The sequence below is a fragment of the Rhodamnia argentea genome, chromosome 7 (assembly GCF_020921035.1).
Source record: "Rhodamnia argentea isolate NSW1041297 chromosome 7, ASM2092103v1, whole genome shotgun sequence".
Classification (NCBI taxonomy): domain Eukaryota; kingdom Viridiplantae; phylum Streptophyta; class Magnoliopsida; order Myrtales; family Myrtaceae; genus Rhodamnia; species Rhodamnia argentea.
This window is the reverse complement of record NC_063156.1, coordinates 23424713-23448203: the sequence shown is the minus strand read 5'-3', so window position 1 is coordinate 23448203 and position 23491 is coordinate 23424713. Positions and strand designations below refer to the sequence as shown.

The 23491-nt window shown below is 41.3% G+C and overlaps 3 protein-coding genes across 3 annotated transcripts; 2 read left to right on the top strand and 1 right to left on the bottom strand.

Annotated features, from left to right (window-relative positions):
• Nucleotides 1-212: 212 nt before the first annotated feature.
• On the top strand, nt 213-2825 carry LOC115734605 (NADH dehydrogenase [ubiquinone] 1 beta subcomplex subunit 10-B-like). Its single transcript, XM_030665439.2, has 3 exons — nt 213-642; nt 874-927; nt 2507-2825. The coding sequence occupies exons 1-2, from the start codon at nt 354-356 to the stop codon at nt 903-905; spliced, it is 321 nt and encodes a 106-aa protein (XP_030521299.1). The 5' UTR covers nt 213-353; the 3' UTR covers nt 906-927; nt 2507-2825.
• A 5006-nt stretch (nt 2826-7831) lies between these two features.
• On the top strand, nt 7832-13742 carry LOC115734602 (carbon catabolite repressor protein 4 homolog 5). Its single transcript, XM_030665434.2, has 14 exons — nt 7832-8242; nt 8565-8728; nt 9474-9539; nt 9614-9666; nt 9970-10051; nt 10447-10490; nt 11188-11275; nt 11806-11898; nt 12004-12036; nt 12196-12293; nt 12536-12671; nt 12844-12929; nt 13007-13091; nt 13480-13742. Exons 1-14 carry the CDS (start codon nt 7900-7902, stop codon nt 13534-13536), a joined length of 1428 nt encoding a protein of 475 aa, XP_030521294.1. The 5' UTR covers nt 7832-7899; the 3' UTR covers nt 13537-13742.
• A 4125-nt stretch (nt 13743-17867) lies between these two features.
• LOC115734783 (ethylene-responsive transcription factor ERF118-like) lies at nt 17868-19547 on the bottom strand. Its single transcript, XM_048282641.1, has 3 exons — nt 19360-19547; nt 19067-19124; nt 17868-18880 (listed from the first exon to the last, which is right to left on the bottom strand). Exons 1-3 carry the CDS (start codon nt 19545-19547, stop codon nt 17987-17989), a joined length of 1140 nt encoding a protein of 379 aa, XP_048138598.1. The 3' UTR covers nt 17868-17986.
• Between the last annotated feature and the right edge of the window lie 3944 nt (nt 19548-23491).

Genomic DNA, 23491 nt, shown 5'->3' with positions numbered 1-23491 from the left:
ACAGTCCGGGTTCCGATTCTTGAGTGGGATCGGACCAAATCAGGAACCGATCACCCTTACGTGAGCTCGTGGAAAACTTCGACCAAAAAAAAAAAATGGTGGAAAACAGATAACCCTATTACCGCTAGGCCGTTACCTTAAATGACGAAGTTTGACGGCCATCTGGCCCCAAGGCCAGACAAGGAAGGGCCCATATTAATGAACCACTGCAAACCTCTTGGCCCATCAAAGGCCCAAAGGAGATCCCAACCCACCCTGGAGCGCTTCTCTCGGCTGCTCGAGTCCCCATTCCACAACACAACGCCCGGCGAGCACTCTCACAGAGCAGAGCAGAGAGCTGAAAGAGACCGGTGATGGGGAGAAAGAAGGGGACGGTGGAGTTCGACGAGTCGCCGCCGGATGACTTCGACGCGGCGAACCCGTACAAGGATCCGGTGGCGATGCTGGAGATGAGGGAGCACATCGTGAGGGAGAAGTGGATCGACATCGAGAAGGCCAAGATCCTCCGCGACCGCGTCAAGTGGTGCTACCGCATCGAGGGCATCAACCACCTCCAGAAATGCCGCCACCTCGTCCGCCAGTACCTCGAATCCACCCGCGGCATCGGCTGGGGCAAGGACGGCCGCCATCCTTCCCTCCATGGTCCCGTCCCTAAACCCTCCCCCTCTCTTTCTGTCTCTTTGACTATGTTTCTGTGCCCTAGGGATTGTTTGGTTTTGGATTGAGTGGTTGTTGTTGGGTCGAGTTGGTTAAGGAGCTTTCTAATACGAGCTTTGATCAATCGGGCTTCAATGTTTGCATTGTCCATAGAGTAGAGTGGACGCTCTCTTTCCCTGACTCACTGAAACTCTCTTTTAATGCTTTCTGAATCAGGCCCCAAGGTGGAGTCCGTCGAGTCTGACTGACGCGCAACCAGGATAAATGGAGGTACATTGGTGTTATCTCATCGCACTTTTGCCATTTTGGATGCAGTTAATGGTGTTTCGTTTTCCAATTGTGTGTTTCTTTTCCTCCTATTGATGCGGTGGTGTTGGGTATCAGTATATGGTGTATGACTAGTGTTGAATCGATTGAAAGTGGGAAAAACTTCGCTTGATGTTTGTGTCATTATTATAGGGTGGTTCTGCGGATTTTGGTGCACTCCAGGAGGGCTTAACTACGATACAGACTTTTTCCATTTTTAATTTATCACAACATGCAAGATGATCGCTAATGGTGACCGTGCTGTTGTTTTGGCAACCTGGTTGCTCACAGCTCTTTGGACGACTTAAGCAATATGGGGAACAATGTCATTGTCCTTCTTATCTATTCGAGGTTGTATTCACTAAAATGTGGCCATGTCTTACCTCATCGACGCATGTCAGTTACTTGACATCACTCATTTATGGCATTGCTGAATGTCCTGTAACTTAGCCATCTTTTGGTCAATATGGATCTGATCAGATAAGAAAATGAACAGTCTTTTAACGGTCTACATCTTTAGTTTATTGATCCTATATCTGATGCAGCAATAAACTTTTGTTGGTTCTTTGTCTGGCATCAGACTACAAACTTGTGGCATCTTACAATTTACCTGGAAATCAGAATTTCGTAATGCATAGAAAGCCTTTTTTTTTATTGTCTCTCTCATACTTGCTTTCATTCTATATCGAGTGGAGATGGCTTCTCACATTTCCAGCGAGTATCATCCTTTTCTCATCTTCTTAAATGAATCCTATGAAAGATTTAGTTTGCTTTCTTTCTATTGTTGCGGGTGTTAAGGTAGAAAAAACATGCCTGTCTGGCCTTGACAATGCCTAACAATCGTCAATCCCTTTGATTGACTCAAGAATCTCTTTTGAAACATTAAATCAACATGTTTGGTAGTGTCTAGCAAGCTAGGTCGGTGATATGATTATGTTTCTGGATGGCCATGGCCTTGGAGTTTGGGCATTTGTGTTAATTTGGGAAACTTCATGGAAGTGCATGTGGATATTGGATTTTAAGCACTTGTTTCTTTGTTGAGCTTGAGTAGATACATTCTCCCTCCTGTTTCCTGGCTTTCTCCTTAGCTCCCTTCTGTTATATGCCTTTCCTCTGTGAGATCCTTTGCTTTAGTTCCTTGTAAGTACAGAGACAAGAAAATCGAACTCTCATGCTGTTTGGTGGCATAATATAACTGCTGGAGTAGGCAAATTGGGTATACAAAGGGATTTTATCTCCCATACTTTCATGTTATTGAACAGTAATGCTAGGTGCACTTTAGTACCTGGTTGCCCAACAAATGTAGTTGATTCGAGTCAACCAATCTTTTGTTTACACCAATACTTTACTTTGCCATCTGGGTCATTAAGTGGATCTTTTGTAAACTCAGATTGTTGCAATCAACACTGCTTGTCAGGGTGTTGCGTTAATTTTAGTTTGCTCCAAGATGCATGGCATGGGCTGCCTCCGTGTATTGTGCTTTTAAAATTTATCAAGCAAACATGAGATGATGAGATGAACAAATCTAAAAATTTTCTTGCAGGTCTGAAGCTGGAGCAGGCTATCTGTATGAGAAGTGGATGCTCACTTTCTTGCAGTGTGATTGTATTCCTTTTTCAGTTTTGTCCTTTTCATTTTATTTGCAGAGGCCATATGATGTTGGATTTGGCTTTACTTAGTTCTGTTTGTTATCACCATTCAAAACGCCAAAGTATTAACAGAGCCTTCATAAATGGAAGAACATGGGACAATGAATAAGTTTGTTGCCTCTCACTTGCTGATGTTCCTGCTTCTTAAGCATTTGTAGATATGTAGAGAAAGATGGTTACGAGTGATCAAGTCTTGCTGTTTTCTTTCTTATTAAGGAATAAAGTCTCTTTTACTTTTTCTCTGCTTTTGCCTGTAGCGCACAACAGGAGGGTCATGTTGCGTCGATGAACTTTGCAAGATGATACCAGATTTTACTGTTGGGAATCCTTCCATTAGGTCAAGCTCACGAAATTCTGCTTATAATGGGTAATAGAGTATCCTGTCTTATGGTGACTGGGAAATAGGGTTAGGACTCCTATTAATTTTTATTTTTTTTCAATCTATTCACCATTGTCTTTGGATGACGGTGACGCTGTCATTTTGGGAACTGTCAAATTGCTGGATGTTGAAATCGTAAAGATGGACAGCAGTCGACTTCTCATTTGGATGGTTAGAACTTCCTCAGCTTGCTGATAGTTTACAGATATAGAAAGAGGTGCACGGCAAGGTTGCCTTCTGGGAAGCATTGACTAGTGGATCCCATCGTTGGTCCACCTGAGCTAAGGGTTCTCGCTCACTGGATCTTTGTCTTTTCATTTTTTGAGTGCTAAGGTCTTTGCAGGCATCTTTAATCTGAAAATTTACATGATCATGTTTGATGGGGTGACGATTCACTACACCTTCCCGATGCAGTAGTAAAAGCAGCAGAGAGTGGAAAAAAAGGCGTGCTGCAGCTGCACGGTGAGCTCTTTTAAGCTGGAATTATCTCCAAATGCATGTGATGGTGGATTCAATCCGCCTATGCACAAATGTAGTTCTATTCCTGTTTGGTATTGTCTGGGATAGCAAGGTTTGTACAGAGTAAATATATCTCAGCACGAAAAGATGCCTAGACACCCGAATGGATCCATCTGATGTACTTGATAAGATCCAACATTTTGTCGCAATACCCTACGTAAACATGCTCCCTTTTATATATTTGAGCGAAAGAAACACGTGCCTTTGTACATTGAAGCCACCGAAAATCTAACTCCCGAACATAGAATAGAGCTAATGTCAGATGCACGGGTATCAGAAAAAGGGGGGAAAAAAACAAATGGTTGAGCATTTATCCCTTCAAAACTCTTAAGCGGGCTCTTCGGATCTTCTTTCTTAAACATGATCTCTGTATTGTCCTTCTTTCTGCTCTGGCTTACAAGTATTACTCTGATCGATGGCATTTGTGAAAGTCTATTTGGCTTCTGCGGTTCTTTGAGATTCATCCATTCGTGGTCAAGCGCCTCCATGGTCGAGAGAGCTCGACTCCTTACTGCCGAACAGCCCTCGAGACTTCCCTGTCAAACAACCAGTTGAACTTTGAAAGTGATGCATTGAGACAATGGACGTAGGTAAAGGAGCAAACCAGACCGGCTAGACAAAAGAACTTAGCTACTCCTCACAAAGCGAACCACTAGGAGCTCCCTTCACTCCAATGGATGGGCAAAGAACGCGGAAGGAGTTGCTCTCGCATCATGCACCTGGCCATGCTTATTCATTAAGGCGAGTCTGGGCCTGGTTGGAGCGACCTGTTGTGTTTCCCGGACTGGACGGTTTGGTAGCAGAATGTGTAAGCATGGCCTTGGTGCATGAGATGACAGCTCTGTCCACTTCTCAACCCTTGTATTGGACTGAGGGGAGCTTCTCGTTTAATCGGCTTGGAAGCACCACACTCAAAGCAAGATGTAGCAAGGGGCGATGTTCTTTTCCCTCCTCTTCCCTTGCACCCTCATATATATATATAGGCTGTCTATCTGGGGAGGTTAATATTATAATTGTACCAGGACAACTACCATTGGATCGACCAGGCTTCATGGGTTTGTCCTCGTCCACAGTTTGCACGTCTTTTCTCTTGTCCGTGACACCGTTCGGCCTAATTCATCAGTACATGGTACAGTCTCCTCTGAATCGAAGGCACAGAGATTAGATATCATCCTTTTAGTCATAGGAACTTACGGCAAATGACTTTGTTTCATCACTTCTTTCACAATGCGTTCACTTTGATTCCAGGACCGATACTTTGACGAGTGAATCGGCAATCAAGACATCCTAGAACGCTCATGCGAGGGTTCCGTTATTATGTTCTATCACCAGTTGATTCACGATTCTTGTGATATTCCACTCGTCGCGTTTATGTGAAGTATGGATAGCCTGTATTGCTTCGAATAGCTTCCGAAAATCAATAGATCAGATCTTTCATTTGATCTTTCACTTGTTCATCCACCATTCAAGTCTTCCTTTTTTCTTAACCTATCGTCTCGTTTTACCCAAGCTCATTGCTGCCAACATAACCAGGAAAAGGAAAACAGAAGATTATGGGACAGGAAGCAAACTTCCGTTCTGATTGTATTCAAGTGCAGTTTGAGTCCACGACAATGGAACAGATTCAGCCGTACTATGATTCTCACCCTGACAAAGTCTTGCTCATTGAACGCCAATCGGAGAGAGAGAAACAAAATCAATCTAGTCCAGGCCTTTCTCTCTCTCTCTCTCCATGAACTGTCAAAGGCAAATAGACAAGCCAGCAGTCAAAAGTTCCCAGACATTTGATTGCTTCCCACCACAGTTCATGATCAACAGGAAATCCCAGCCTGCATCCGAGTCTTTGACGTAAGGTTTTTCTAATGCGGGCTTATATTAATTGAGATTGTAATTTATCGTTATACTGTATTAATTTACCGTTTACGGAATTGGTTTAATAAGATAAGATATAAGGATTCTTAATCAGTCTAATATGGCATGACATTATGTGAGCTGAGTTGAGTCTGGCCCGTGATGAGAGGGCATGATTGGAAATTCTATAAATAGCGTTCAAGTTATTCCTTTAATCCTAAGGAACTCATAACAAGAATGCATACGGATTGACGTCGTTAAGAGGCTATCTCATTAAGTTAGAGATATAGAGAGCGATAGAGAGCTTTGATCATCGTTATCGTAGCTTTAGATCATATCTATTCGGCATCAAGAACGATGAATCCCAAATCAGGTGCACAAATTCCTTTAAACCATTACTGTGTTTCTAAATATGAACGGAATGCAATCCCAGCCATTGCATTTTGTGAGATCACAAGAGACTCGCATAAACCATACATGATCAGTGATTATGATAAATTCGATGCTTTGCCGACCGAGTCCAGGCAAAGCATTTGCTGTGGCCGTGTCGGCAAGCTGCATTCCGTTGTCTCCATTAGCCCTTTGCCAAAGCCTCAACGGAACCCATGAGAGAAGGCATCTGCTAAACGCTCTGCACGAATCTGCTATTTGCTTGGAGCTTGTGTGACGTAGAAGTCTTGTCTCGAGAAGGGTGTTAGGGTACAAGATCTGATGCTCATGCGACCTTTACGTGACATTCCTATGCCATGTTGATTGTAAGACATGGGTGTTCTTTCCGTTTGTCCTGCTCATTTCAATAGCAGATTCTGATTCTCCCCTTTGGGGAAAAAACTCATGGTTTTGACCGCCTCTACCTCTCTGAGATTTTGTCGATTCAACGGAGGAATTGCCCGCTTTGATAGCATCTAATTTGCACCCGCACGTAATTCGAAATAATAGAAAATGTCTTGCTTGTGGCAGCGCTAAGGTAATCATGTAGTATTATTGAGGAAAAGCACCAAAAAAGCTCTAAATCTATTTCATTTGTATCAATTCAGTCATAAACCTTTCAATTGTACTAATTTAATTTTAAACCTTTTTGCATTAATACCAATTCAAGGCGGCCTCGCCCTCCGCAAGGCTCCCTCACCTGGCCCGGGTGAGGCCATCCCACCCCATGTGAGGTTCAGCCTTGCCGGCACCCAAGTGTTAGGTTTATGAATTTTTTTGTACCAATATAATAGTTTTATGACTTTTTTTATACTTTTCCCAACATCCTTGGCTAGCTTTCGCGATACAAACTGAATCCTCTTTCAAGGTCCGACCAAAAACAAGCCATCCGTGCTAGGCAAGGTGATTCGCAGGGGAGTTGCTTCCTCATGGCCATACCCCAAGCGATTGCATCGAGTAGGAATCGAACTGCTTCATCTATCAATGTACGCATTTGGACAAGTCGCTCTGTAATCTAGCCTGCATACGCGTTATCGATGTCGATCGCGCTTGCTGTTTGAGATGTTCATGTTGCAACTTGCAGCTTAGGCCAGATGCAAGAGACAAAGTTGGGGAAAGCTTGACGGGGTATTACCGCGCTGGCTTATGAAAGAACATACACAAGGGGCTAAATTTCGTCTCGTACGATGCTTTGCTTCTCGAATGATTCTCAATCATCATTGAATTGCACATGGTCTAGTTTCTACTAGAGTTCATGTAGCCCCACCGAAAAATGTTGTCAAGGTTGGATCACGATGTCGTCAACACGAAAGAGACTCCGTAGTGATTTGGAATTCGAGGGAAAATTATGAAAACCACCCTTGTCTTTTCCTTTAATTACCATTTGCACATTCTAATGTCGAAATTTACACCTCGCTCCCTTTAGTTTCAAAACTTTGTACCTTACACCTTGAGATTCCGAAAGAAACCCATTTTGCCACTTCCAATTCGTGTAACTTTCTAACCATTTTATACATCTTACTTAGAATTACGGGCACAAATTTTACCTAGCTATGGTGAACTTTACCATTATGAAGAAAAAAAAATTCTTTTTAAGACTCCCTTTGTTTCGCAGAAAACAAGTGATTTGAAAATTATTTTTCTAAAAATGACGCCCGCATATTTTTCGTCCACAGAAGTGTATAGACATAAATTATTGTCGACAATCAAAATATTTTTCATATGTTGATTATAAAAACATTATCATCTACTAATCATTTTAGGCGATATAAGTAATTATTTTTTTAAAAGTATTTTTCAAATCATTCATTTTTTATGAAACAAATGCACCATAAGTCATGAGCCTTTGGAATTATAGGCTGCAAAGTTGGATAAGAAACTTGAAGGTTATTTTTCAAGCTATTAACTACAAATTTAAACTTAAAAAGGAAAAAGAATACAATTGGGCTGTTCAACTGGCCCATGAAAAGTGTTCCTTTTGGACCGGGCTACTAGTCAGGCCCAATCGAACCGGGCCAGGCCGGACGGGATAAATTCTTCGTTCTTCGCTCCGGCTGGGACACGCTCGCGCCAGGAAACGCCTCCCGCCGCCGGGAAACTCCAACGGCCATGGCGAAACGGGGCCGCCGGGAAACTCCTGGCTCCGATGATTCCCATTCTCTAGCTACTCGCTCGAACCAGCACAAGTGTCTTCCAGATTCGTGCGAAGAAGAGTCTTGGAGCGGGTGTCGCCGTAAAGCGAAGAAGATAAAGACATTCTCGGCCTCAGAAACCCTACGTGTTCAGTCCGAAACGGCCGGAACTTCTTTCGCTTCGAACCGGTACGCTTCGCTCGGGTGTTCGGTCGAGCTGCGTAGTGAGGAGAAGCCGAGGAGGAGGGAACCGAGTAGGAGAGGGCGAGGGGATCGTCGTGAATGGGCCTACACTTCGCGCGATCTTTCTGGATGTAGAGGTGCGCGCTTTTGAGTCGGTTCTTGTAAGGCTGTGTAGCCTGTGTGGGGATGAGAGGGCAATGTTCGTTTTTTTTTTTTTTTGGCGGTTTGTGTTTTTTGCGTCGAACATGTCTTCACAAGAGGACGCTGCTTCGTATGTCGATCGATAAAGGTTCTGCTCATCGAGTTTGTTGAATCTAAAGCTAGCAGATTGGGGCTTCTTGAGCCTTCCACGTTGTATTTTCGTTGCGCGTGCTACGACTTCTTTTCTATTTCTCTTCAACGATACGAACTGCATATAGATTTGTCCTAACTTCATCATCTTTTTCATTTTGTGGATAGACAAGGTTGTGCTTGTTTCCTACAACATATTGGGTGTCGAGAACGCAATGAAGCATCAAGACTTGTACACTGAAGTTCAGCCAAGGTTCTTGAAGTGGAGGCGGCGGAAAAAGCTCATACGCAATGAGCTTAATCTTTATGATGCCAATATTGTTTGCTTTCAGGCAAGTTCTCTCTTTGCATCTTATCTGGGTCCTATGTCGCATGTAAAAGAAGGATTGAATACGATCTTGAGACTCATGAGGCACTTGTCGCTGAAGCTAGATAAAGGAGGTTTGGATATGACCAACTCAAAGATAGTATTTTAATTTGTTTAAAGGAAGAAAGATGTGAAAATGATGTATCTACTACGTAATTTTGGAGCTTGATTTTGAAGCATGAAGCATATTGACAATGTTTTTCTTTGAGTTGCTCGTGCACACCAGTATTTTTTTTTTTTTTCCCTGTTTAGCTGGGTTCTGTTTTTTGCGATCATCAACTTATGGTATGTTTTTACACTACTAATAGGAGCTGTTACGGGACAGGCCCGTGATTTTGAAACTGCAGGTGTTTGGTCGACTGTTATTCTCTCGCTGATTTACATTGATGTTGCTCATCTGCCCTTAACAATGTTTAACCTTATTTATATTTTAAAACTTGCTTGATGATCTTTTCTCTTAAAGTTCAGTATGAATTCACGTCTTTCTTGAAGATTTACTGAATAAAGGATGGTCTATTAGATAGTAAAGGTTGCCCTTTTGTGGTGTTGATCAATTCGTTATATTGTGATCATTCTCACGCTTCCTCTAATCATGAGCCCATGTCGCATAGATTCGCTTTTGTCTGGTGAAGCTACAGATGCAATAATTTTTTGATTGAGTTTCGTTTAGAGGAGTGATGCTTGTGATCTTCTCTCTGATGTGACTGCAGGAGGTTGACCGCTTTGACGATTTAGCTGATCTTCTTAAGAAGGATGGCTTTGAAGGTGTTTACAAGGTACGTTGAGTAATTGCTTCTATCAAATATGTAGACATAAGGCTGAATTGACTTGTATTCCTGTTTTGCTCCAGGCTCGAACAGGTGAAGCAAATGATGGATGTGCCATGTTCTGGAAAGATGATCGGTAAGTTGCATTTCTTTCTGGTTTGTTGTTTACTTATCTAAGTAGTTGTATTCGTGTATAGCCTCTGGCTGTTTGTCATTGTCTAGGGACCCTTCTGTGAGAAACTCACATGATACATGGGTAGTACTCCGATTAGCAGGTAACCTAAATTCGGGTGTTGTTTTCTTGTTCCCATAATATTATTTATTGCTTGTAGTCATTACTTTAAAGCAAGTCCCCAGGTGGGACATGTTGAGATTTTGTATATTGTAGTATATGTTTTTATCATCTTCCAACTATTAGCTAGTCATGTTCTTAACACAGATTTAGCCTTGTCCACCAAGATAATATAGAGTTCAAGACGTTCGGCCTTCGTGACAATGTTGCTCAACTTTGTGTTTTAAAGGTATGCGCTAGATTGATTTTTTGCAGTGATGGACTCCCATTGTCTAAGTATATTATTTCCGTTATTTATTTCCTCTACTATTATGGAAAGTACCTTTGTTTCAAGTGAGTGAAAGACCTTGAAGTAATTGAGAGAGACATGAAATTGCTTGTTCCTTTTTCTGTACTTCCTGTAACAATCTATTCTTCTCCAGATGGTTTTACTGGACAGTAAATGGATTTACTGATGAATTTTCCTCTGATGAGCTTGAATTTTGATATTCAACGCATGTGCAGTTGTCCTGGGACTTTTTGTGTAGTCTATTGTATTTTGATTTGGTGGCGGAGTTATCCAGTTTCAAGCTGCACGCAGATATTATATATCTAATTGCTATTTATTTTTCCTATTTGGCGTAGATGAAGCAAAGGGTTGTATCCAACGCACCTGCGCAGTCATCCGCGTAAGTTGTAGTGCATTGTCTTTATTTAGGTCGATAGGTTGTTATTCATCTTTTTGCAGCATACAACAATCTAAGTTTCTTACGACAGTCAAGCTCGTACTCTATTATCCTTTGTGTTACGAGATTAGCGAGGAGTAATTTTGATGTGATAACCCTTTGAAGTGAGAGAACGTGTAAAGGACATATCTTATGTAACATATCATGTGCTTTGATGTATCTTTAGTGCTCGAACGACATATAGAGTTACAGTAGGTTAATGGTTGGCAGGAATTTGGATTATTACTTCAAAATGACTTTTCTCGAAACATTTGCTGAAAATTCTTAACAGATGCCGGCGTACTTTTCCTAATTAGGGTGACTTCTCATATTGATTCACTACCGAAGTGTGTTGGCTTTGTGGGAAAACCTATTTTAAGTAACTTTTGGTTGTCATTGAAGAGCATATGGTTGAATTTCACATCATTTGAAGAAGAGTACCTGCTTAACTTGTGTCACGTGAATGATTAAACTGGATCGAATCAGTTTGTGTTCTCTCTCTTGGAGATGAACATCATGAGATTTATTAGGTATACTGTGCTTTTGAAAATGTATAAGGCACTTAATTTTAGCCTAGATTAAGTGTCTATTTAATGCGTCACACAATCCATGTTTTCATATGTCTAATGATTCTACCATTTTATTTACATGTCTAATGTAGGAGTCTCCTCGACCAAAATCAGCTTCTACTCGTCGCCAACATCCATGTGCTGTTCAACCCAAATCGAGGAGATGTCAAGCTAGGTCAGGTATCAGCTGCTCTGATGTTTCCAATGCAGGGTTATGCTTTCTCTTGTACTGCATTTAACTCTTCAGCATGTGATTCCCACTTGCATCTTTGCATGTCTTTTTTTCTGGTATTTTCAGACAAGGTGATTGTGCATCATATCCCTCTATCCCTTTGCTTCCTCTACGGGTAAACGTGCATGTTGATGGGGTGGCCTGGGAGGGAGGGAGGGAGGGAGAGAACGAAAGAGAGCGAGAGAGATTCTCTGATATCCTTGTGGACTAAATAGAATGATTCTGGTTTTATGGATTTGTGGATTTGTTTCTGATATCCTGGAAGCAAAAGGTTGCATGTTCTACTAGGTGATTGTGCGGGGGGGGGGAGAGGGGGGAGGGAAGAGAGGGAGAGAGATTCTCTGATATCCTTGTGGACTAAATACAATGATTCTGGTTTTATGAATTTGTGGATTTCTTTCTGATATCCTGGAAGTAAAAGGTTGCGTGTTCTATGGATCTTAGTGTGCTAATATGAAATGTGACATTGGTGGTGCAGGTTCGACTGCTTCTTGAAAAGGCTCATCAGCTATCTGAAACCTGGGGCAAGATTCCTGTTATAATCGGTGGAGACCTAAACAGCATGCCCCAGGTGAAAAGCTGCAATCTAGGGAAATATTTGCTTCTGTTGAATGATCACTTCCCTGGTCAAAGTTTCTAGTACTTATTTATAACTTTTTCTCGATTTCATTCTCAGAGTGCCATATATCAGTTTCTTGCTTCATCTGAGGTAAGTTTAGTTTCTTGTTTACCACTATGTTTGAACTATACTGGTTAGTTGCATGTCTAATGGCCTTAGATGTAACTTTTTTGACTGAATCCTAATTTGATATCCTTCATCCTTTATGAGGAAACGAATGGATAATTTCACCTTGGGAATTTACTGCAGTTGGATATTCGACTACATGATCGCAGAAAACTCTCCGGACAAATTGACTGTCTATCGGCAAATAGTTGTGTCAAACATCAGAACAGAAATTCATCAAGGTATCATTATGATTTTCCTTTACATTCCTGCCGAAACTTATTATGAGATTAATTTTTATCAACTTAGAAGAACGAATGATTTGGTTAACTCAAAATTAAAGCCAAATGAAGGGATTCTCTAATCAATATCCGTGCAGAAAATTATCGTGAAAATCTTGCATGTATAATGATAGAACAAGGTTTGCATATTATGATCGAGACTTATATTTCATTTAGTCGTTTTATCTTATATGTAAATGCAGCATCAAATGGATGCCTGCATCGAGGCAATGTGTATATAGGTGGAATGATGACGAGTTAAGACTTGCCACAGGCAGCGAAAAAGTTACTCATCTTCAGCACCACCTAGATCTCTGTAGTGCTTATTTTGGGATTCCAGTAAGATATCTACCCATCCTCTTGATAGTCTGTTCAAATATTACTTTATACTTTGAAGTTTGTAGTCTTTTGTGATTTACTATCTAAACATGCAATTGATTGTTAACATCACCTTTCAATTTTATCGTCCAGAGTAAAACTTGTTTGCTCTATTTCTGTTGTAAACTTTCAGGGAAGTTGCGGAACCAGGAACGACTGTGGGGAGCCCTTGGCAACTTCTTGCCACTCCCGGTTCATGGGAACTGTTGATTATATATGGTAACTTTCTTGTGACATTGGATTATTTATTTGGATTTATCTGGCTTGATATTCAACAAAATCATTGTGTTTCGCAGGCATACAAGGGAACTTGTTCCTATTAGAGTTCTTGAAACTTTACCTATTGATGTTTTAAAACGAACAGGAGGTCTTCCAAGTAAGGTGAGATATACTTGTCACCATGGTTTCTTGGTGAAATTTTGAGCTCTACTATATTTCACTTTCCCTTTCGTTTTCGGGAACAGAGTTCACTGCCAAGAATACCGTCAGTTCACAACTTTCTTTGTAGGAGGGCTTTTCGTGTGTATCATGAAAAGAGAGTTCATTGTCTACAAGATCTATGCAAGAACTTGTTATCTATAATTCACGTTGACGAGGATTGCTTGACATTGATGCTAACCTTTTGATAAATGTACGACCCTGAGTTTTGCCTAACTTGAAAGAAGTTTGTGTTTGTTACACAGTATTCATATCACATGTTTGTATAGCAAAGTCTTACACAACTTTTAGATGTATCCCCATTAACATTTTCCTTTCTTTGCCTTCACAGAAATGGGGAAGCGATCATCTCGCTCTGGTATGTGAACTAGCCTTCTTGGACAGGTAACTTATGTAGATTATCAGAGATAATTTATACATTTCTTTTTCCATTTAACCATGGTTCCATTTTTTTATGAGTTTATATGTGCTCTTGATTATGTCTGAAGTGAGTCATCTTGATTTCTAGCTGTAAACTGAAGGCTTTAAAAGTCATCTTTCTGACATGAAATTATGTGGTACCTTCACCGTGAGTCAGTGAGCATTGTTTCTTGACGCATTATCAGAGTAAATTTCATAAGCTAATTTCTACTTTCTAGGCACTTTTTCTGTGATCAGATCTCCATCTTACCAGATCTTGTGCTGCATGGGTGGGCAATCTATGGCTTATATGTGCCTCCTTGCAGGCTATAAGCTTATTGCCTCGGTCACCATTAGCACAAAAGGCGCTATAAACAAGTGAAAAACTTGGCAGCCACATTCACGTTCACGGCATCAAACCTCTCTGTTGTAACTTAAACCTCCATGACCAAAACAAGTAGTTTGCTAGGCTACTATATGTGCCTCAAGCAATTGCCCCTTGGGAAATCAGCAATCTCTGATTTTCTCCATGAGAACTGGAATTTCATCCAGAGTATCTCCCCCGATAGGGGCAATTAGTTTGGTATACAACGCACGAGCGCATACACTCATAACCCTTTAGATTAGAGGAGTTTCTCACGACCAAAGGCTTAAATCGTTGAGCTCTCTTAAGCGGAGATTCGAAGTTCTAAAACTCTCTTGTGCACATGAGACACCTCCTTCCATGGGATCTTTAGGGCGCGCGTAGAATTTTTACTCAAAAAATGCTTTTGAAGCATAAATTCGTTTGGTAATATAACTTTTGAAACAGAAATTCATTTGGTTACTCAGCTTCATTTTTCTATTTCTAGAGCTTTTTTTTTTTTTTTGCTCCAGAAATAATTTTGGAACCACTTAAAGAAGTAAAAAAAAATTTTTGTTTTCTCCATAAGTAGAAAAATCAATTTATGCTCAGAAGTAGAAGTTGATTTTTGGAGCAAAAATGTTATTATGCGCGCCTTTAGTCACTTTGTTTTACGGTGTATGCGCCGCTTCAATCTACCAACTGTAGAAGCTCTTGTTGTAAGTCCAATTGAGTCATGAGTTGCTGGGAACTTTGATCGTTGGATTCAAACAAAAAGAAACAGTTTGTGCAATTAGCATGCAGACTTGTATGAATGGTCCGTGGAGAAGCTTGAATATATTGCGTATCTACGTTAGTCTTGAATTGACGACAAGGGACTAAGGGTGCGCATAACAACACTTCTGCTTGAGAAATCAATTTTTGATAAAAAGTTGATTTTTTTACTTTTACTCAGAAGCAAAAGTTGATTTTTCTACTTCTGCTCTAGAAGTTGATTCTAATAAGAGAAATTGGTAACGACCGAAAATTTCTACTTTTGAAATATTATTAACACAAAATCTTATCTAAAAAATTATTGTCGGCGATCAAAAAATTTCTAATTCATTTTTATATTTTTTATATTTTTTTAAAAAAATAAAAAAAATTTTATTATTTATTTTTTACTCCGGCGGCCAAAGTCAGCGGCTTGGTAGTGGCGGCGGCGAGCGGTGGTGGTCATGGCGGTGGTCGGCGACGGTTGGTGGCTAGCGGCGAGTGGATGTGGTCACAGGCGGCAATGGGAGGCGGGTGGTAGTGATCGCGGGTGGCAATAGACATGGCCGATGGAGGTCGGCCATGGGTGGTGGTTGGCGGCGGGCGGCGGCTAGTGGAGGTCTGCGATGGGTGGTGGCGGGTGCAAGCGGCGATGGACGCCCACCGGCAGAGGTTGATGGTGGGCGACAACGGGTAGTGGGCGTCGGTGGGCGGCGGAGGGTGTAGTCGAAAAGAGAGCGAGAGCGTAATAAAAAAAGGGTGACGTGGGAAGTACATCTTAAGTTGAGATGTAATTTTTTTTTTTTGACTTTTCAAATTGAGGGAAAAACAACTTCATAAATGAAAATTCACTTCAGAATTAGAAATTTCTTTCGGAAGTAAAAAATTCTCACCAAATAGATTTTTACTTCAGAAATATTTCTGAACCAGAAATTTATTTTCAGAAATGTTACCATGTCGCGCCCTTAAGTAATCCGTTTCTAGATTCCGTGATTGATTACTTGTATTTGCTGTGAAAGGACACATAACAAGGGTTGACGTTTTGCCGCCAGGGCGGTAGGCTCAGCAGTGACGTTTTCGTGTTTTTTGGCCTTTTTTGATTGAGCTTGACTCAGCTCAATGCTGCACTGGTAAATTAAACGAGAGTGGGTGGAGATTTGCACCTGCTCGCCGTAATGAATGGGTCACGGCCTGGAATTTCCTGCTCTGCGACATTCATTCATCGCCCCCACACGCACACCCCCTCTCACAGCACTAGAGAATAATGGAGAGACTCGGAAAAAATTACTAAAAAAAGTATTAAATAAATTATAATTGTGACAATTCAATCTTAATATTTATTTATTTTTTGTTAATTGAATCATAAATCTTTTGTATTTGTATCAATTATGTTTTTCTTGCCACTCACGTTCTCACCTAATTTGGGCATCGCAGCTCTCGCTTGTGGTCGGCGAGAGTCGGTTAGCGGCCCCGGTTGGCCCTTAGCCGCCTCACCCCTGAAAAAAAAAAAAAACAAGTAAAGAGAAGGAAAAGAAAATAGAAAAGAAAAAAAATTACGCAAATTCAAAAGGTAAATAAAATGTAATTTTAAGAAGAATTGTCCTCCGGCTACATAAGATGGTTAACGTTCATGTTAGTGATTTCGGGCTAAACCTGGCTGAATAAATTGCATTTATATAAATACAAAAGGTTTAGGATTCGTTAGCCAAAAAAAAAAAAAGAATTTAAGACTAAATTGATATAATTGCAATGGTTGTACGACTTTTTTGGTATTTTTCTCAATGAAATGCTAATGCTTCTTTTGCTTTCATTCTAGAATTAAGGGAATTTGTAGAGTTTGCCAAGTTGTGCTGCTATTTTCTAAGATTAACTTGTCAAATCTAATGGCACGAGGAAAGTGGTAACATAGAAATCCTCTCGTACTTTTCTTGTTTAACAAGTGCTCCAAGGCTTCAAGGGGAAAAAAAAAATACCCATTGTTATACTTCTCCGTATCATTAATATTCCAAGTATCACGACACAACTTTTTTTTTTTTTATAATTGGTGGACTCGTTAACATTATCTTCACATGAATCGGATGTCGAGTTTCGCGTAAGGCAAAATCGGGGATAATCTGTTGTCGGCTTGAAAGATGATAGTGATGGATTGCAAATCTTCCCCCACCTTGGCTGGAAATAGTCTTCCAGAGGCAGATCAAGAGAAGTGGGTATGAAGAATTTCGTAAAATTGATTGTTGGTGGCTTTCAAGGTCTTTCCCCCAAGGAATTTCCCACGTCGTGGTGCAGAGTTGGCCATCGATTATGGTCGGAGAAGAACGACTGGCAACGAATTCGGAAAGAGTGGCGGCAAGTGGTAATGAAATTGAATAATTAGGGAGGAAGCAAAGTAGTGGAAAGCACCCCCTCAATCCTAGGAAAGTGACTGCTTTTGGCCCTAATTAAATGACACGTAATAGATAGATCTTAGAATGGTAACACCAAAAATAAGTAGATGGGGGTAAAGATTGAAAGACTATACCCTCCAGCTCAAATAATTTTGCTGGTGAAAGTACATTGCTAGTTCGTGGCTCGTTGCGGGAAGTGTCTTGGTTTTTAGCTGTCGCGGTCGATATGAGTGGAAAATTGGACCGAGGATGAGGAGAGGCGATCATCGCCTCCATGTTCGCAAATCGTGTGGACAATTCCCCACGCGGCTAATAGCGAGAGGCACGAGAGAGAGAGAAATGAACTGACTCCGCCACCACCCTTTTGCAAGTAGTTTCATGCGTGATTGAAAGTTGGAGCCAGGGGCATGATTTGGAGACATGAAAAGTACAACTAAACAACTGCTAAAGGCAAAAGCTTTGTGTAAAGTTCAAGCATTGGGCATTGTTGCAATAATGCTAGGCATCAAATTGTTCGATCTACATGACATTTTTTTTTTCTTCTTTAACCTAGTGCTTCGAGAGCCTTTGAAGTCTGTGGCTGGAAGAGAAGGTTTGAGCTAGATTTAAGTCGTGGGGATCTACAAAACTCGGGACTTTCCTCAACTTTCGACCAATATGTTCAACTTCCCATCGAACCCATGTAAGCTTTATTGTAGGCAGAAGATTTCTGAATTTTTTTTGGGGGGGGCCTCCGTAGATTGCTGTTGCAAATTGCGAAAATTAATGAAAACCATTCCACATCCCCTCTCAAGAGAAGTATAATGATGTGGTTCATGATCATCGTTATCCTCATACTGGGCAAAAATTTAGAACCAGGAGACCTTGGACGGCTATTGGACAGAGAAAAACCAAGTCCCCTGTTTCTAGACAGTAGACACGCTCTAAATACTCCATAAATTAGACTAATTTGGCTCAAGCTATATGCATGGCATCCCCATTGCTCCGTCGATCCAAGCAAGCTCATCGTTCTCTAAATCGAGGTCGATGTCCGGTAGATCATAGACTTCGCAGTCATCAAAGAGATCTGTCGTGAGATCGACGCTGTCGAAAAAACTCCCGAACTCGTTCTCGAGCATGAAGCTGCCCTCGCATTGCAAACCGAGTTGTTGACTTGTTGATGCCGAGGATGCTTGATCCGCCAACGCTTGGTTGAACCAGTCTTGTTCTGTGAAAAGCAGCTCATCTTGTCCCCTGCTAAGTGAAGAAGACTTGTGGACGTCAAGCACTGACGATGGAGATTGATGGCACAACAATTCGTTTCTATCGTCTTCCTGTTGCTCTTTTGAATTGGAGATCGAGTTCTCCTTCTCCTTCTGCGATTCAATCTTCTGATCGATCTCGAGCTTCTTCTTCTGGTAGGCAAGAGCAGCCTCCTCCGCAGTGCTGTAAGTGCCGAGCCACACTCGGACCCCCCGAGTAGGATCGCGTATTTCTGCCGCGAATCTCCCCCACGGCCTCCTCCGGACCCCTTTATAAGCAGACGACCCCCGAGGTCTCATGCTAGCTTCGCTCAGAACGTCAGCACACTTCTGACGATTGTTAGCAAGGCAAGGAGAGATCTCTTCACACGATCCGTGTCTCGTGAATGGGACCACAATCTCCTTAACAACCTGTATGCCCTTCTTCCTCAAGGCAATCCAATCGCCGCATCTCGTGCCCTCTTCATCGCTCGAGGAGTCGGTCGCGTCGGGGTCACGGTACATCACACGGATTTTCCTCATTGGTTTCAGCAGCCTGCTGTCTTCTCTGCCTGGTTTTCTCTTCTCTACGCTCTCGGCACTCATGTTGGAATTCAAAAAATGAAAAATCGCCTATCAACGCGAGGCGTTCTGTTTCTTCTCTAGCGTGTGGTGGTGGGACTATAAAGGGAGGAAAGATATTATCTCGAATTCAAACATTTAGGTAAAGAGAGAAGGCGAAAGGGAAAAAAAATCTTCTGGCGATCTTTGAGAACTTGGGCATCACGTAAAACCCAAAACCCTCTGACCCAATTAAACCTCCAAAACCAAAGTGAGAAACTGTTTGCTGTTATGACAGGCCCGAGCAGAGCAACCCCTGCAGCAAAATTTTGAATTTGGTAATAAACAAAAGGGAGATCCTCGACTTCGTAAATAATTGTAATGCGCAAGTGTTTGAATATGTCAGCCATACAGCTCAAACCCGGCGTCAAGAAACACTCTGCGTTCGTCCCGGAAAGCGACCGAAAGCGAGAGAACTTGACTGAATTTCTCCCAAACTAATTACAGGGGAAGAGCAAAAACAAGAAAAATCGAGCCGAAAAGCCGCATACCCTTTTGATCCGAACCGCATGGAGAAGCCTGAATTGCTCTGTTTCTCGACCTGATCAAGAGACCAAAGACGCCCGCCACAGCTGAAGAACAAGAGGAGGGCGGAACTGAGCGAGCTCACATGCACAGAGCAAGTACAGAGGCAGAGCTGCGCGCGAGCTCCTGGGATGGGATCAGACCCAGACGACATATATTTATATCTCTCTGTTTCTCGAGAAAAAGAAAAAGGAGACGCTCCCTTTCTCGCTACCAAAACAGCAATCTGGAACAAATCGGGTAAGACAAATGATAAAAAACAAAAGGCGCGATGATCCAGTCAGAGCACCACGAGTTCGATCTCTTTTCCTGCCCGTGAGATTAGCAGATGACGAGAATCAGGAAACCGAATGGAGATTTATCTTGAACTCGAATCAAAAGAGTTGACCCTTTCTGTCTCCCTGCTCTGTCCCTGTCACTTGCGAGCTCTGGCTGGTGAGTACCATTTGAGCACGCGGCCAGAAAAGGGCGCAATCAAACTCTGTTCTGTTCTTTCTTGAACTATAGTTTATCCCAACAGGAGATTTTTGAGTCAGCATGCAACCAAAGTGAGCTCCATCTGTCCATTTCATTTTTCGTATTTTTCTTTATTTTTTTAAAAAATTGTGTGGTCAAAGGCTCTAAAATAAAAAAATAAAAAAAAACAAAAGTTCCATCAGTCCATTGATTCGTGAGCCGATAGCCCGAACCGGGCCCGCCCTAGAAATTGACTCCTTTTGACCATATCCAATTATCGACATTTTGATAGAGCTACTAAGCATACTAATTGGAAGAGCTAAGCCTTGTGGTTGGCCTAACACGTCATGAAAGCATTTTGTTTGGTGATTACACCTCGTGTCATCTACGCACTATGTGATTGATCAACAAGCAAAAAAAAAAAAAAATAGAGAGTTTCGCAATTCAAATCTAAAAATTTGTTGGTGAGATTGGTCGGCGTATGGGCAAAAATACAATTATTGTTAGCCAAGGAAAGTAAATCACAGTAAAGACAAGATACACTCGAACAAAAAAAAAATCCGTACTCGATAAAGAAAAAAGGAAACACTTTTTCGTTATTGGGAGAACCCAAGTATTCCCTTTCGGATCCAGAAAACAGCTCTCAGAAACGAATTGGTTTATATGGGTCGGCATAAATGAGGATCATTTGATTGCAATGAAATTCGAAATGGATACACTTGACGATATGAATCATTTGAAAAATAAGCGTATTCGCTCTCGCTTCCGCTTCGTTCACCCCTGCTCTCGCAGGTGCTTCCCTTTAATTCTAATCGGATGGATTTAAAATGGGTCTAGGTCCAATTGATGGACCAATAGAATATGGTCTTCTCTTTACCCAAAAGATTTACACCAAAGAAAAGGGGAACCATGCACAGCACTAAATAGGGAGCCGCCGAATACACCAGCCACGCCTAACATGTGAAATGGGCGCATAAGGATCTTTAGCCATCGGTGCGCACTAGATAGAGATAGAGGGTGTCCATGGAGATCCAAAATTGCCAAAAGTAAAACCACATAATTTGACCGTCATTTATCTTTTTAGACCGGAGGCCGTTTACTTCAGCGCGTTGTTTTGATGTAGATTCCGTGGAAAGATAGTTCGTGAGATTATGTTGTTTGTTATGCTAGATGAATCGACGAGAGCATTGCTTTTAAGGAAAGAAAACAAATCTCTTATAAGCAAAGTATATATGAGGGAAATTTTGGATGTCAGCAATTTCGAGGAGATTGGGCCTTGTTGGAATTCTTCAGATGGGCTCAAACATATGAACGTAGCCCATTGGGCCCTACAAGCGAAAATCTTGATGGACCTTGGGCAAAAATCCATACAATGAATAGAGGCCCAAATGGGGCAATCTCGTCATATCATCGCCCATTGGGCCCGTCACCACCGGAAGAACTTGATGAACCAAAATTAGAAAACCAAAAGTTCTTTTCATTTTGCCTAGAAATGATAGGCTCAAGCAGGCCAGGCGAGCCCAGCCCATGTACAATTTGGATCTTTTTATGTTTAATTTCGGGTTAAGTACGATTTTCAGTTAACTCTCGAACCAATCCGAGACCCATTAAAAGAATTCTCTGAGAAATTACTTATTCATATCCGAAATTTCGAGTGTTTGTACCTAATAAGAAAATGTGACAAAAAAAAATCAATTATCTCATTAACCTTATTAGCGTTTTTAAGAAATCCCAGCCATTTCGGTGATTTTGTCCATAGGCGAATTGTATTGTGTTTTACCTGAAGGAATTTAATTTATTCTAATTTCAATGAGTTGAGATTGGTCGTTGTTGAATGTGAAATTGGAATTTGTTCCTCCAAGTTTCATATTTTCCAAGGCATGAGTTGGACTAAAGATTAAGAAATATACACGCTTGTTCTAAACGTGGGCCTTGTTATGTCCCTTAACGTCGCAATCCTCGAGTTAAAATTTTTCCATTATCGCCAAACCAATGGAAATGTCTATCAAGACAAAGTTGGAAAAAGTATACTCCTAAAAACTATTTGACTTACGTCGATAAAGAGATTAGCATTCTAAGGAAAACAAAAAATATATGGACGGGGCGCTAGCGATTTCCGTCGAACATAGCTAAAATTGGAGCGGAGAGAATGTCCGTTCATGTGTTGACTACGAGGGCACTTAAGGATATAAAATAAGAGTTTGATAAGATATAAAATAAGGATATACAAAAAGGGTTTTACCCAAAGTCGCTTTCTCGGGGCCGTGTCGATTGATTGGAAATATGAGTAAGTATGGTTCGAGTGGGTAGGTTCTAGATCTAGAACATGAAACGTGCATTGGTAATACCGATTCCCAGATTTTGGAACCTATTTTGCAACTTGCCCTACTTTTTCGATTCGGTTTTAGGGTCTACTCGAGAGCCTATTTTTCTTTTGTTTCTCTTTCTAATTTCATTTTTCTAGCAAAATATGAGCATGAATGAAACGATTCAAAATAAAAGATTGAATAATAAAACTCACTATCCGCCAAAAGTAACAAACTCTACTATGAGCAATAGAAATTACATTCCACAAAAAACAGAGGAAGTGAGGCGAGCAAGACTAGAATTTTTTTTTTTTTACCAATTCCAAAATAGGTAACCGAAGAATTGGCCCAATTTCAATCGGTTCCCCAAAATTAGGACATGTACTCGGACCGATTTGGATAGGAACAGATTCCCATACCTATTTTTCTAGTGATCCGATCCGATTCTTGGTAAACCCGGTCCAATTGCACACCCCTAGTTGAAATGCCTAAAAGAGAACATCAAAAGAATCCGTTTGATTCGATCTCATTCGCTTTCTTAGTTCTTCTGCTTCCAAGACAAATTCTCCTGTTTGTATCTCATAAAAAGAACTCACGTAAATACCATGGAATGATGGGAACAAGGTTTGTTCGAGTATTAGGTGCTACGGCGCTGAAGTAGGGAATTGAAACGGATCAAATACGAAATGATACTTTGAATCGGCAAACAACACAAATCGTTGGTTGCAGGCCCATCTTATCAACATTTAGGATAGAGCGGAACCCGGGCTAAAATCATTTATTGTGGCTTATTGACCCCATATTATAGGGTGGATCTCGAAAGATATGAAAGAAATATCTTCTTCAGATCAACGACCTTTAAGAAAGGAAAGAGGTTGTATAAGCATGATTCGCGATGCTTCACATGCCCCCCCTTTTTTTTTTTCAAAGCAACGATGAATTGCGCTATCTGTATCAGAGTCACACCACATCGGGCAATTGAATGAAGAGCCCGAAAAGCATAAATACATATCCAACATTAAGATGCCAACCGTCCCTTCGACGTTAAGACGCTAACTGCTCCGTATTCCCTCATCACTGTGATGAGAATGCTTATTCCATTCCGTCCCATTTTCATCTCTACGAGATTTCTGTTCAAGCCAATGGGAGGTCCAAACGGTGGCCCAGGACGTAATTTGTGCTCCAGCCCTAGGGACGTAATCGGTACCGGGGAAAATGATGACGTCACCTAGCATCTGCAGTAACTTTCTCAACGGTCCTCAAAGGGCGTTGAATAGTTAAAAGCCTGACAAAAGGGGCATCGTCCCGTTACCACAAATCGTGCCGTGATTGCACA

Bases quoted from the DNA above. Each gene is read 5' to 3' on its own strand.
- LOC115734605 (XM_030665439.2), top strand. From the start codon at position 354: ATGGGGAGAAAGAAGGGGACGGTGGAGTTCGACGAGTCGCCGCCGGAT. The intron at 643-873 runs GTCCCGTCCCTA...TTTCTGAATCAG, and splicing joins CCGCCATCCTTCCCTCCATG to GCCCCAAGGTGGAGTCCGTC.
- LOC115734602 (XM_030665434.2), top strand. From the start codon at position 7,900: ATGGCGAAACGGGGCCGCCGGGAAACTCCTGGCTCCGATGATTCCCAT. The intron at 8,729-9,473 runs GCAAGTTCTCTC...ATGTGACTGCAG, and splicing joins CCAATATTGTTTGCTTTCAG to GAGGTTGACCGCTTTGACGA. The intron at 12,672-12,843 runs GTAAGATATCTA...GTAAACTTTCAG, and splicing joins GTGCTTATTTTGGGATTCCA to GGAAGTTGCGGAACCAGGAA.
- LOC115734783 (XM_048282641.1), bottom strand. From the start codon at position 19,547: ATGTCGTCTGGGTCTGATCCCATCCCAGGAGCTCGCGCGCAGCTCTGC. The intron at 19,125-19,359 runs GTATGCGGCTTT...ATTTTGCTGCAG, and splicing joins ATGCGGTTCGGATCAAAAGG to GGGTTGCTCTGCTCGGGCCT. The intron at 18,881-19,066 runs GTTTAATTGGGT...TCGCGTTGATAG, and splicing joins TTCTCACTTTGGTTTTGGAG to GCGATTTTTCATTTTTTGAA.